The sequence below is a fragment of the Gadus morhua genome, chromosome 1, assembly GCF_902167405.1.
Source record: "Gadus morhua chromosome 1, gadMor3.0, whole genome shotgun sequence".
Classification (NCBI taxonomy): Eukaryota; Metazoa; Chordata; class Actinopteri; order Gadiformes; family Gadidae; genus Gadus; species Gadus morhua.
This window is the reverse complement of record NC_044048.1, coordinates 908,207-922,375: the sequence shown is the minus strand read 5'-3', so window position 1 is coordinate 922,375 and position 14,169 is coordinate 908,207. Positions and strand designations below refer to the sequence as shown.

Sequence of the window (14,169 nt, the reverse complement as noted above, 5' to 3'; positions counted from 1 at the left end):
TGTGAGACACAATGGCACAGTAATAAACGCAGAGCGTAAGATCCTAAAACAATGTTTGGCAAATATTAACAAAAAACAGTGAGCGGTTTCTGCATAAATGACTTCCTATCTACAGAGACACCGAGCCCAGTAGCCCTGCCTCAGCCTCAGAGAACCAGGCCCTCCCAGACACCGCTTCACACTTTGGGTTCAACATGTGGACGCAGAAATAAAGGAATTCAGCGAGACACTGAAGGAATGGACGCAAGTACATTTACAAAAGTCTTCCACAGATTATTTTTTCAATGATTTCATATGAAGATTCATACCTTCCCAAAATGTTGCCACACCGAGAGTATGTTATTGTTCTGGAAATGGTAAACGTGGAAGTTCAACATACACTATCAACATGCTATTAAGTTGCATTTAGATTTTATATTTATTCTGAGTATAGATACTTTTTTGATTCGTTTCACAAAATTCAAATTGAACCGCCCCCAAATTTAAAAGGCATTATGTAAACTACAAAAAAACAATGTTTGTAAAATTACACAGATTATGCGTGTTCTGATATGCAATCAGTGTGGTTTATCAGATACTCAACTACAACCTTGGTTCAACTTGTTTTGAATGGAATCAAAAGATTATAATACATTCATCCTTGTTAAGTGTTTCAAAGTGCATATATATATATAAGTTAGACGGTATTTCATAACACCCCAAATACACCCCCCAAAATAAACTCAAAGAAAAACAAGACAGAAAAGATAACATTGAGGTGACGATCAAAAACACTGAACCTGGACGCAAACCTCAGAGTAAACCCCAAACCACTCTTCTTCCTGGTTACTTTGGCCCCAATAAATATAGTGCAAACAGTCCTTGAAAGAATAAAAGAATAAGAATAAAAACTAAATAAAGAATCAAAGAAAAGAAGCGTTCCCATTCACAATTTGTTTAAATTGTTATTTGACAACACAAGAGCTGTTGCCACATGATTACATCCAGCTTAAAACGGCAAAATGTTTTCAAATTGAACAGCGACACACCGTCCAATGGCAGAGCCCAGGCAACTTAGCTAAAGCCTTTGGCATCATCAGGAGAATGCACTCATAACAGTCACTTTGTGCAGGGTCAGTAGTATTATCGTAGTATTATCATAGGGGGGATACTTGGCTGATGAGAGGAATAACCCGCCTGTGTATTCAGCGTTGAACCCCAGCATCATTAAACACCTGCCTCGCCAGGAGAGTGTGCACATGGTTTATTAGAGACTAATGAAGCGCCCTCACAGTGACACGCCCGTACCTTTCACCAGTCATTTACTCAACACATTCTTCCATCATATAAAGCTAAAATCCTGAGACTGTCTTCCTTACCAGCGCCGGCTGGGGGGCCGCGGCTACATGCTGTAGACCCTGGAGGTGGCGGTGAGGGGGGGTCATGGCTGGGGGGGGGGGGGCCGCGGCTACATGCTGTAGACCCTGGAGGTGGCGGTGAGGGGGGGTCATGGCTGGGGGGGGGGGGGCCGCGGCTACATGCTGTACACCCTGGAGGTGGCGGTGAGGGGGGGTCATGGCTGGGGGGGGGGGGCCGCGGCTACATGCTGTAGACCCTGGAGGTGGCGGTGAGGGGGGTCATGGCTGGGGGGGGGGGGGCCGTGGCTACATGCTGTAGACCCTGGAGGTGGCGGTGAGGGGGGTCATGGCTGGGGGGGGGGGGCCGTGGCTACATGCTGTAGACCCTGGAGGTGGCGGTGAGGGGGGGTCATGTGGCTGGGGGGCCGCGGCTACATGCTGTAGACCCTGGAGGTGGCGGTGAGGGGGGGTCATGTGGCTGGGGGGCCGCGGCTACATGCTGTAGACCCTGGAGGTGGCGGTGGGGGGGATCACTTCTGAGGGGGAGGTGACGGAGGGCCTCTCCCTCCTCACATACCGCTGTTTCCTCACTTGGACCACAAAGGGAAAGAGATTGAATGTGACACCGGAAGACGTAAATCAAAAACAAAAAGAACCATCGGACCTGTACAGGTTAGCTGCACACCACTCAACGAGTGTATCCGTTAAGGGATCTTACACTGGGAAACCTTTATTCTGTTCCATTTACCCTAGCTGCACACCCCTCAATGAGTGGATCCATTAAGGGATCTTACACTGGGAAACCTTTATTCTGTTCCACTAACCCTAGCTGCACACCACTCAATGAGTGGATCCATTAAGGGATCTTACACTGGGAAACCTTTATTCTGTTCCACAGTTTTTGTCTTTGTTGTTTCCGTCGTCCTCCATTGCTCGATTCAACAATACATTTTGGCACAGCATTTATATGGTAAATTTAGCAGAGATGTTAATCTGTAATAGAGTTTAGATTCTCTGCCCGAGCCCGAGCCCGAGCCGACCCGCGGGCTGATATTTCCCACCACTATCCTCGGGCCGGGTCGGGCCGGGGCTTTGATCGAGCATTTTTATTTTGTATCATTGGTTTATTTAATTTATTTTATCTAATCTGAGGAGAAATCTATGCCATAAACAGAAATATTATAGGCCTTTATTACACGGGTCTTGTCAATGCCGTGGAATGCTCCGTTCACTTGCATGGGTAGTACCCCAGCGTCTTCCGTTGCTAAGCGACGTCACCGTCTTTGCGGACAAATTATTTCTCTGCTGATCAACACTACGAATGCTGATAACGAATAAATTGTAAAAAAACACACCATGTGAAGTTATTTTTTCGTTTTGACAAGTAGCCGTGTAATAAGCGGGATAATGTATAGAATGTCGCCGGTCATTTTCGAAAATAGGCCCCTTCAGGGCGACGCGTCGGTGTACTGTTCGCCCTGTCGGGGCTTATTGTCCCGATAATGACGGCGTTCTATACATTATCCCATGCATATATATTTAGCAGAGAAGGCCTAGTAACAAATGTGTACAAAGTAACATATGTATTAAAAAATGTGGGTTGAAATTGGGCTCGGGCTCATAATAATAATAAATAACCCTTAATGTGCCGGTAAATCAATCAATATATTTGAGTCAAGATATTTACTTTTTCTATTTCTACAGCCATCCATGAGACCTCTGTAAATACTTTAAACTTGCAAAATCAAAAATAGCTTTTTGAAACTTAGTTCTGGACGTAAGCGGCCTTTCCTTCATGCACCATCACAGAAGCACAGCTCCATAAAACATAGAGATAACATATTTTAGCCACAGTCAAGTTTATCATCTTTACCACCATGCATAACCTATATTTTAAAATATTTCAATTTATTTTAATATCATCTGCTCATCTCCTAATTGTAACCAGATTGTTGGATTGATTGATTTGGATTAAACATGTCTCATATAATAAAACATTAAGCAACACATACCTGATGAGGATGGTATCATGACAGCCTAGGGAAAACACATTGAAAGTAGTCGTATGTCAATTGAATTTCATTCATATGTAAAACCAATTGGGGAAAAGCACTATGGAAATTTGATGAACTATCAGAGAACTGACTTACGGTCTCACTTGGCTGGAATATGCTGAGAGCTGAAAATCACAAAACAAAGAAAGCAATGACTTCAACATTCAAAATGTCCACAACAGAAACTCCAGGAGCACAGAGGAGGCTGACGGGTATAGCATTGTTTTGTCTCACAGGCTCAACAGCAGCCCACTGCTCACCCTTGTTGTGGCGGTAGAAGATGTTGGGCAGGCGGTGGGAGCGTTTGAGGTAGAAGAAGGAGGCGACAGACAGGATCAGAAACAGACTGATGAGCAGAGTCCCTAGGAGCAGAGAGGCGGCCACGCCCGGCCCACCTGCTCACACGGAGGAAGGACCAGCGTGATGATCTCACCAACTACTCGAACTTCTAACATGTACAACCATTACATTTACAATGTATAGGTCTTTTTAACCATAACTATTAACATAATAACATAATAATACAATTACTGCAAGTGCAATACTCTCCATAAGACGTGTTTGATCTACTTATTTTATTTTCCACAATATTTGCATCATGAAACTATTTTAGTGCCTACATGATTCATGATAACTGACAAAAGCTATCCAATATATCAGCCCATAAAATATGCATGGAATGAAAATATTCACTGAACCATAATGTGCAAGTTCTCACCAATCTTGGGAATGACGGTTGTAACGGTGGTCCGATTTTTTCTTTCCTCAGTGTAGTCTGCAGGTGCACACGAAAAAAAATGAAAACGGAATTGAAATGTCTCTGTCTTTTCTTATTGGTTAAAACATATACATTGCTGCAAATGTTTGCTCCTTACTGTAGCTGCATGCGGTTGAGTTCTCCAGATCCACGGCGGATGGGTCACAATAGATGCAAACTGTATTGGTGTTCTCTAGGAAACGCAGGTAGCATCCTTAAATAGGTGCAAAGGCATAACTTAGATAAGTCATTTCGATAGTAATTTTGCATTAAAGTAATACAGTATTAGTCTGACCAAAACACAAACAATGTGTAGTAGCAACTTAGTATGACAACCTATTGATGAAGGTTGGTCATGAGATCTAGGACATAAGCCATTTTGATCAAATGAAATCTCAGTGTTTTTGGCAACGTCGTTCAATCATTCATTCATCCAGGTCACAACAACAATTGTGTTGAAACTGAAACCATGAAAATGAGGTTGCGAAATCAGCCTTACCTGGCTCACAGAGGGTGTCGTTTGAACATGAAGTGTTAGCTCTCTGTTTCTCACCACAGCACTGGAGTGTATTCGGATGAAGAGCCTACACAAACAAACGAAAAGCAACCTAAAATGAACACTTCTTAAGCAACTCCAACAGTCTGGGCCTTCATCCCATTGACATGCCTTACCTTGGTCACAGGTGTCTCGGGTTTGATAAGGATCGCAGTTGCAGCTAAGACCAAAAGCGACGTCAGGGCCATAATCAAACCTTTAAATACCAAACAGAATCAAATCAGCAGAAGGTCTGAGGATTGACATCGCCACATTGGGAAACAATCGCTAGGCTAGCCTCCTGAAACACCTGTCATCATGTACATGATGGCTGCAGTGGGAAGGAGAAGAGTTCCTCATTCAGAGCGAGCTTTCTATCACGATGTAGATTAACATGAACACTTAATGTGGAAATAAAACGTACCCTATGAGTCATGTTTCCAGATACATACCTCAAGACGAGTGACAGTTGAAAGCTTAGCATCAGGACGCATAACCATGACCACAAGAAGCAGGAAAACTTATCCGCAGCTCAGCAAACCAAAGCACTTCCGCTCAGGGTTTCAAAGTAAAAGCGGGACCACCTGTGCTTCTCAAACCAACGCACTCTCGTTAAGGGCTTCAAAGTAAAACGGGACCATCTCCGCTCAGGAAAACTCATCTGAGCTCTGTTATACATGTTATTAATACACGTACTTTAAAATACACCAACCACTTCTCAGGAAACAAATCTTAGCTCCATTATACACATTTTATCAATACACGTAGTATAAAATAAACCAACATCTGCTCAGGAAAGTATTAATTAGTATATGCTACACGTGAACATCCTAAGATGGCGCTGTCACGTTAAAATTGTACCGGGGGCGAAAATTGTACCGGCCTACGTCATCCATAGCAATCCAATCCAAACTTGCCTGGCAACAGACGATCGCAACGGGCGATCGCGTCGAATGACGTTGGAAGGTTCTTGAACATTCGCGAACTCGTTCATTGAGCGCGACAAGACAGATAACACTTATTTTACAAATTACATTTATTAGCGTTCCTCACTTTATATTTGTATTGTATTGCATTGTATTTATCTATTTCCCTACACAGTAATAGCTAAATGTTATGGGGATAACGTGAATAATAATAATAAAAAACATTTACCAGTTAGTAAATGCCTGCTCACCTATCTATCTATCTATCTATCTATCTATCTATCTATCTATCTATCTATCTATCTATCTATCGATCGATCGATCGATCGATCGATCGATCGATCGATCGATCGATCTATCTATCTATCTATCTATCTATCTATCTATCTATCTATTACCTATAATCTATTCTCTAAATTAAATTAAGGAAATTAAATTAACACAAGCTAGCTAGACTATGATACACATTAAACACTCAGTTTACTAGCTAAATTCGATTAAACAATTAAATGCAATACAAATATAAATTAAAAACAAGCGTTATCTACGATCCGTTATCTGTATTATATTATTTCGTCTTCGGCAACATGAGCGCGATTGAAATCTGCCTGGCAAAGGACAACCCCTTACGTAATCAGTTGTCCGTTGCCTGGCAACGGACAACTGATTACGTACCCGGTACAATTTTCGCCCCCGGTACAATTTTAACGTGACAGCGCGTTTTATTGGTTCGCTATCTCGGGCTATGGCCTTGTCATATAAAGTACATGGTTAACCTGGTTAATATCCGGTGTTATCATACATAGTACATGGTTAACCTGGTTAATATCCGGTGTTATCATATATAGTACATGGTTAACCTGGTTAATATCCGGTGTTATCATATGTAGTACACGTCTAACCTGGTCCGCTGTAACGGTCCTCGTCTCGCGAGCCGCGGACTCTCTAAAGGCGGGATATTTAAACTGTCTGTTAGTCAGCTGGTCATATTTAGATACCTCTATTTACGGACCTTGGTAACATAGACACCGAACCCCTTCTTTGTTTAATTTGACGGACTTGAATTTGCTTTGCTGTAGCAGGTGGATTAGAGCCATTACTACAACTAGCTTCTAATTCCAGTTATTTCCTCCACAATCAATATTTACGCGATACAGACTAGTTAGTGCACCGCGACCAGGTGCCCCGTGAAGCTAGCTCACTAGCCTACCTGGTTGTTAAACAGCTTCAATGAATCCCAACGTGTGGAACGTCAAGGACATCTTGAGCATCCCGACTGCAAGCAGGTAGGCGTAACACTGGAATATATATTATTTTTAAACCATTTTAGGATTTATTTCCCTTGCATTCATATTCAGTGTGTGTTGTTAATTTACTTACTAGTCGGACCAGAATCGCCAGCAGCAATGCAGCCACCAGCGGCTACTCCAGTCTATCTGATTCCCAGTATGGGTTTGGCTCCCAGTTCTGGCCAGAGAACTCCCAGGGCATGTCCCAGGAGATGAGCTTCACATCAAGAAACTCTCAACAGAGCTCCCAAGAGGTACATTTACCCATCACTATATTTCAAGGAAACTTGCACAGGTGTATCAGGTTTGGAAAATAACATAGCTACATTATAAAAGGTATGGGGGAATTAACCTTGCTGGAAACAGATAATGAGTAGTAGGGGGAGTAATGCTGATAAGACTGTTCCATTGTTTGTTTCATTTGGTAGATTTCCGTTCTTTCAGTCTTTGTCCAAGAAGTCCAGGGTTGATACTTTCTACATATAATCTAAATTAACCAATTTACATGTATATTGTTTCTAATGTCACCATATGCCAAATAATCTGATCCATGCAAGACATGGACAATCGTATGTCATTTTGGGCTGCTATTGGATACATAATTCAAAGCACAATAAATGCCTTACGAATCATATCTTAACGGTTCATTCTAAAATGGTATGATGTCATGCCATTCAGGGGAATGAGCAAAAGATCTCAAGTAATTACCACACTAAACCGTTCCTGTTCGGAGGCGAGGGGAAGGACAAGGGCATCAAACCTCTAGGTTTACTGGAGAAGTTTGAAGAAGACAAGAGAAAAGCAAAAGAGAAAAATGAAAGGTATGTTTTGTGTTGAATATTATTCCATGCATCTTAATGTATGAGTTGTTTGGACAGTTTTTGAAAAAATAAATCTTATTTGCTTCATCAGTGATATGTTGTTCAAGGTATCCCTAAGTTTTCGAGAAATGCTCAACAATGTAAGTAATGCTGCCATTCTTTTATTTATCCATAAGCTTTTCATCAGTCCTCTAAGTTGGAAGTGTTTTTTATTTTTCAGATTCAACACTCCATCTTTGGCACAGAAAAAGATGTAGCAGTGTGCAAAACGATTCTGGAGGGATTCGACAAATTTGCTGTGACAGGTAATAGCTTTTTAGGCTTAGTTCAAAGGAGTGAATTTAGTTGGTATTAGATGGTTCATGCTTTGGCACAAAATAAAAAATGACCCACTGCCAGTAGATGGAGCTCTATAACCAGGTAAGTAACTAATTTTGATTGTCTTGCAGTGAATTGGCATTCAATTTCTAAATACCAAAGTCGATTCAGTTTAATACATATACATATGTCTACCCTTACAGTGCAGAAAAGTCAATCGAGCCTCTGCGATGGTGTTTCACATCATTTTGAGACCATGCTAAAAGAACTGATCTCTCAGAAACAGATGCTATCAAACATTGAGGGCAAGTTATTGGAGGTAATTAATATTCACTTCTGGCATTTCACATTTCCATTCCATATATTCCATTTTTACCTCGTACTTGCCAATTGCTAATTCTTATTAATAATGATGAATTGTAGACTGGATTAGCCACCAGGGAACTAGGCTCATACGTGCATGGCTTGGAGAAAGGTCTAGAAGCTCTGAAACAGGATTATGTAAGAGGAAATCACCATCTGGAAGAGGCAGTGCAGCTGCTCAGCACCTTAGTCTCCAACCACTCAGCCAGAAAGAGCTGTGGTGGTGTAGCAGACAGTGCTATTCAGACCTCACCCGGACTGGGGCAGCCATCTCTCAAAGTGCAGCCGGACAGCCTGCCCGAGGGCACGGGGCCTCTGTGCTGCCAGCCTGAGAGCACTCAGCCGTCTGACGTGTCCTCGTGGAACCCCAGGTCCACCGCGGGGCCGAGGAAACCCCCTCGAAGAGCCCCCAGGAGGAGACAGCTGAGGAGACCGCTGGGGATACCGAAGGGCAGGAAGAGGACCATCTGGGACGAAAACAGCCAGCCTCCCGTCAACAGCATTAAAGAAGAGACTTTATCACCGCTCAAGAAGATTTGCAAAGAGGCTGCCACAGCCCGCTGCCAAGGAGTTCCAGTTTTCCACCCTAATGGAGGCGGTAGATCTAATAAAGGTCTAAAAGCTTTTGTAGCCCCGTTCAGCCCCTGTTCTGAGGACAGCAGCAGCTCTGTCTGTGTTGCAGGGATTGAGATCACCCTCAAACCAGCTGAGCCAGAAGGAGAAATGCCTGAGAAAGGGAGAGGGCTCTGGCAGTTGTTTGATATGCATTGTGAGTCAGACTTCATTGTTTTAGAAGAGTGATCGTGGCTGGAAAAGCAGCTGTTTTTCTGATATTAAAAAGATGTTAGACTACATTAGCTCTTTCAGTGTGTTGTGATCTTTTCATTATAGCAATCAACTTCTCTTCATACTAAAATTCATTGCCTACAGTTTACTATGGTATTTAAAAAAGAAGTACATCTCTAGTATTTGCAGATTGTCAGACAACTAATCGTCAATTGGTTTCTAGCACACAGTGAATATTTCATATTTCTTTTAGTTTCAAATATTGTATATTGTATACAATAAATTTAAATATACATTGCTTTGGATAATAATAAGACCATATCATGAGTTAGAAAAAACAAATTAGGAGCACTCACTAATGTCTGACTGCATGAATGGATTTAATTTGCATTAGTGCACTAGAATACCTAGGAGCAGCAGCACTACCTACAATATCAATATCAATATCGTGTTAATGTTCAATTAGCTGCTAGTATTATAGATGCACCATTTTTTTTTTTTTAATGACATGTTTTTAGATGCATGAAAATACTCACAAATGACTAAATCTGTAAACACATTTTTATTGATAAACTTAATTTAAATGAATTAACTTAATTGATAAACAATGGACATTCATTGTTTAAATTTGATTACTACAAAGCCATCTACTCTGATCAGTCAAAAATCATGATGGGCTATTATTAGGTATTTGATGCAAATAATGTATTGAGTGCTTATTATTATTACTGAATATCATTTCAGGTTATTTATTGTAGTACATATTAAATGTCTTATGAACAAAAGAAGCAAACAAAATATCTCTCAACAATTACTTGAATGAAATAAACAGTTCACCTTAAAATGAGAGAGAAATAATGCTCAACCCTCTGCAATAGGGTTCATATGTCTTTCTTAAGGCACCTTTAAAAATGTTTATATTTTAGGGGGAACTATTGTAAGTGCAGATATGTTTTTCATGCTGCCCTTATTTTGGCCCAGGAGAGAAGTCTTCCCACTTTGTGATACGGTATGCTAGTTGCATCCACACTCCTATGTCTGGGGAGGTTCCATTCAAATGTCCAGTATTCCTTCAGCCTTAGAGCTAAACTGATCCAGCATATTTAAAGTGCAATACTCAACATATGCCCATCAACAGTGATATTAATGTATCATTTGACGTTGTGTTTTCATTCAAAATGAGGACATCCAACCAGGAACCACAATATCTGAAATATGCAGACTAGACCAGGCTCGACTCTGAACTTATTTCGGAATAATAAAGGTATGGGCAGACAATTTAGGAAACCAACTAGCATAAGCTAGATTTTGATGAGCATCTAACTGAAAAGTCCCACCCCTTCCTTCAGGCAGCCCTCAAAAGCCTCTCCCTCAAAAACACGTGACAAGCTTGCTAGCTTTAGCAATTGGGCTGCCAAGCCTTTTGGAGCTGCGTAGGTATTGGTAGGGACAGGCATATTACAGGTCTGCGGCAGTAAGCATTTGATTTATTGATAGCTTACCCTACCTTTAACCGCATTGTTCATAAGCTTTGTAAAACATACAGACTTTGCTCGGAGCTCATTGACTCACTATCTAAGCTTCACTGACCAGGTCAGCTGGTGGGGACATGAGTCCACGCGGGTTGAGCTTTGCTACCAAGCAGACATCGTAGTTATCATGCATCAGGGCATGTCGAGCCACCGCCGTCCACCGGTTCTCCCACGGGTCCAGCTCTAAAACCTCCTTTGTTATGTCGTCATGGCGATCTAGGGGTCATTAAGGATTGAAACAAGCGTTATATTTATATAAACTGTACAAGGCAGCGCATCTTCCGAGATCTTTTGGAGCTCAGATCTAGATACGATTGACTACCTGCTCCTTTGTAGTAGCCACAGACATAAATCTTCCCCCCCACCACGCCTGCATTGGACGCATTGGAGCGTAGAGATAGTTGTGGTGACGGCAGCGGGGGACCGTCCCTCCACTGGTCTTCGTCTGGGCTGTAGATCTCCACTGCGTCCAGGCAGCGACGGGACTGACCTCCATCCAGTCCCTCGCAGCCAATCCCTCCTGTCAGTGGAGATAAGGTTCATAGCAAATTAAATCATCTGAATGTGAATGACTATTAAAGATTAATAATCAGGATTAAAGGATCAAAAAGTGATTATCTTTGTTAATGTACTTCAAATGACTACAGCAAGCCTTTACATTTAGTAGATTTAATTGGTTGAATCAACAACAATCTTACCCATGACATAGATTTCTCCATTAAGCACAACTGCACTACATCTATATTTTGAATATTTCATGTGGCTTAGCTCCGCCCACTTGTTCCATTCAGGGTCGTAGACCAGGAGACGATTGCTAAGACGATCCGGTTCATCGTCTATCCTGTGAGACTAGGGAATCATAGAAGCATGATGCATTCATAGAATCAGACATTAAGAACTGAGCACAACACAATACCATGTGCACTCGCTAGATTAGGAGTAAATATAGTGAGGAATATATTGTTCCAGCTAGTCCATCAATGTTCTACAATGCTCACTCAAGCATGATAGCTTTCTGAGATCAGAATGTGTGTTATAAAAAGTCCTTACCTGGGGAGTGCGACCTCCGATCACATAGAGGCGGTCCTTCAGCGTGACCGCGCTGTGAAAGGCCAAGGGAAGAGGCAGGGGAGCTGCACTGCGCCAGGGCCCGCCCTGCTTGCACCAGCGCTCCACCGAGTTAGTGATTAGTTGCTGGTTCTTCAGCATCATCTGCCCCCCCAGCAGGTACACCGTGTCGCCCAGGGACCCCAAGGCGAAGGAGTCCCGGTACTCTGCTGACGTCAGGCACTCCCAGCTGCCCTGAGCCTCCACCTTGTACCTGTTTCAGTCATGTGTGAAGGGCCAGTAATAAACCAACGGCACACTATTCTCACATTTCAGTCTCTACTAGCTGGCAGAAATTAGACTCAGTTGCGCATAAACCTAAATCCATTTTGATAAAACATGCCAACAAGCTGCTCCTCACCTAAAAATCTCCACGTTCCTTTCCTTCTGCCGAGCCATTTTACGCACCCCAACCTCACCCGCCAGTATGATGTCATTTTCTTCAGTTACGACCCCAGCACACACGTATCCCAGGGCCTCTCCGTAGCGAGGGGAAGTGATGTAGTAGCTGCGGCCCGTGCTTGGTGCATAGCAGAAGTTGCGGTCGGCGTAGCCGCCGTAGCGGGATCTAATCCCTCCACTGTCAGTACCGATGCAGAGCAGCAGGTCAGTGGTCTCCATGCCGTAGCGCAGCCGGAGCTTTCGCGGCGCAGCAGAGTGATGCATGGCCGTGACGGCCAGGGCTTCATTCAGCATCTCTGTGCACTCTGCGTCAGCCAGCAGGGCCGTGTTCCTCCTCATGGCCTCTCTGAGGTAGTCAGCGTCTATCAGCGGCAGGCGGACCTTCCTGAGGAGCTCAGGGAGATGGTGGCTGCGCCCATCCTCCAGAGGACTGTACCTGACCCAGCGCAGGACCACGTCCAGGATGGTCTCCTCTCGGGAGATGTTGAGGTCGTCTGAGCTGAGCAGCTTCCCCAGCTGGTGGGCCTCGAGCTCCAGCATCTCCTCACTCTGACAGACCTGGAGGAAGTTCTGTCGTAAGAAGCGCTGGGCTTGGTCGGCAAGGTTCTCTGCGCCTAGGTCGCGGGCGTAGAAGTACACGCCGAGGCAGTTGGAGGCGTCCATGTTGTCTGTCATGTGCAGCTGGCAGCATGCAAACACGTCGTCCATCTGCAGGAGGAAGGCGGCGATTGAGACCTCCTGGACGTTGGCGTTGCTCAGGGGCAGCTCCGAGGTGTACATGTAGTTGATGAGCAGCGCTAGGCTTTGTGCGTCAGTGTCCCGGAGCAGGATCTCCCTGTTGTTACACTCCCGCAGGCCACAGGTGAACATGACACGGAAGTAGGGGCTGAAGGCTGACAGTACGACGCGGTGGCAGGGGAAACTGATTCCTTCAGCCACCAGCACCACGTCTGTGAGATTCTCCGTCTCCCTCATCTTTCGTAACTGGCTGAGGAGCGTCAGACTGTGTTTGGCGGTTCTATCCATGCTGTTTCACCTTGTGTAGCGTGGCAAATGATTCAATCAATTTGTTTTATTGTGAAAAAAAGATCAGTCTTTAAGTGTTGAGTTTCAACTAGTGAGGTCCTAGTCCTTGAAAAGGAATAAATAAATAATTGTTAAAGCAGAGCAAATAAATTAATTACAAACAGCAAAAATACAAAAACTATTCAGAGAAAGATGAAAAGCTTTTCATCTTTTCATCAAAAATTATACGCTTTTTTTTTTACAACCATCCATGTTTTTCTATTGCATGTCGATGGTGATATGGTTACCAAGAACGATTATATTGGACAGAACTTTAAAACAAATCAAAAGCAGCTTTCTCCATCATGCAAACCAGTTTCCTTTTGTCGTCTTACCAAAATCATCAACTTCACTGCTCTCATGATAATCCAGTTGCTATCTTTGTCTTAAGAAGACCAGAAATTACTCATGTTTTTGTTTTTGCTTCTGTCTATGTGTGTTGTTGTTGTTGAAAATGGCTAAGCAATCGCCAGAGACAAATCTATTTTCCCTCCCCTAGCTCCCTTGCCCCTATGAGGAACAAACCCAAAAATAGAATCATTTTTCAAAGCAAGTGGGTCAGAGGGCTCAGCTAATGGCCCTGACATTTTACTTTATTTACATGTATCTATGTATACAAACAACATCAGAAAATGTATAGTTAACTGTGTATTAGCATTATCTGAGTTTTGGCAGTGACATTACAGTCAATAAATGTAATAATCTGCTCCATCTTGGACACGTGTCACATGCCAGAAGCTGTGGAATGACAGCCTCAGATTTCAGACTGGACTCTCTTAAAGGGCCAGTAAATCAGCAGTTCTATCTATCAACAGGAACAGAAGACATTTTGAAACGTCTCAAGCTGAAGTACTAATATATTTTCCATGCCTGGTAG

At 43.1% G+C, this 14,169-nt stretch overlaps 3 protein-coding genes across 4 annotated transcripts; 1 reads left to right on the top strand and 2 right to left on the bottom strand.

Moving 5' to 3' along the window:
- Nucleotides 1-1,739: 1,739 nt before the first annotated feature.
- Nucleotides 1,740-5,522, bottom strand: c1h1orf159 (chromosome 1 C1orf159 homolog). Of its 2 annotated transcripts, none has more exons than XM_030350441.1 (9): nt 5,136-5,522; nt 4,821-4,900; nt 4,648-4,732; nt 4,267-4,341; nt 4,110-4,166; nt 3,652-3,786; nt 3,488-3,516; nt 3,350-3,374; nt 1,740-1,927 (listed from the first exon to the last, which is right to left on the bottom strand). In XM_030350441.1, exons 2-9 carry the CDS (start codon nt 4,890-4,892, stop codon nt 1,830-1,832), a joined length of 576 nt encoding a protein of 191 aa, XP_030206301.1. In that variant the 5' UTR covers nt 4,893-4,900; nt 5,136-5,522; the 3' UTR covers nt 1,740-1,829. The 2 variants fall into 2 exon arrangements, with proteins under 2 accessions (XP_030206301.1, XP_030206300.1); XM_030350440.1 differs by having other exon boundaries at nt 4,267-4,362; nt 5,136-5,514.
- Nucleotides 5,523-6,330: 808 nt separating this feature from the next.
- On the top strand, nt 6,331-9,257 carry ccdc36 (coiled-coil domain containing 36). Its single transcript, XM_030350280.1, has 7 exons — nt 6,331-6,895; nt 6,993-7,152; nt 7,577-7,719; nt 7,811-7,859; nt 7,940-8,024; nt 8,241-8,356; nt 8,461-9,257. The coding sequence occupies exons 1-7, from the start codon at nt 6,840-6,842 to the stop codon at nt 9,199-9,201; spliced, it is 1,350 nt and encodes a 449-aa protein (XP_030206140.1). The 5' UTR covers nt 6,331-6,839; the 3' UTR covers nt 9,202-9,257.
- Nucleotides 9,258-9,664: 407 nt separating this feature from the next.
- kbtbd12 (kelch repeat and BTB (POZ) domain containing 12) lies at nt 9,665-13,790 on the bottom strand. The gene is made up of 6 exons (XM_030349997.1): nt 13,628-13,790; nt 12,187-13,358; nt 11,769-12,039; nt 11,417-11,567; nt 11,041-11,238; nt 9,665-10,934 (listed from the first exon to the last, which is right to left on the bottom strand). The coding sequence occupies exons 2-6, from the start codon at nt 13,251-13,253 to the stop codon at nt 10,762-10,764; spliced, it is 1,860 nt and encodes a 619-aa protein (XP_030205857.1). The 5' UTR covers nt 13,254-13,358; nt 13,628-13,790; the 3' UTR covers nt 9,665-10,761.
- Between the last annotated feature and the right edge of the window lie 379 nt (nt 13,791-14,169).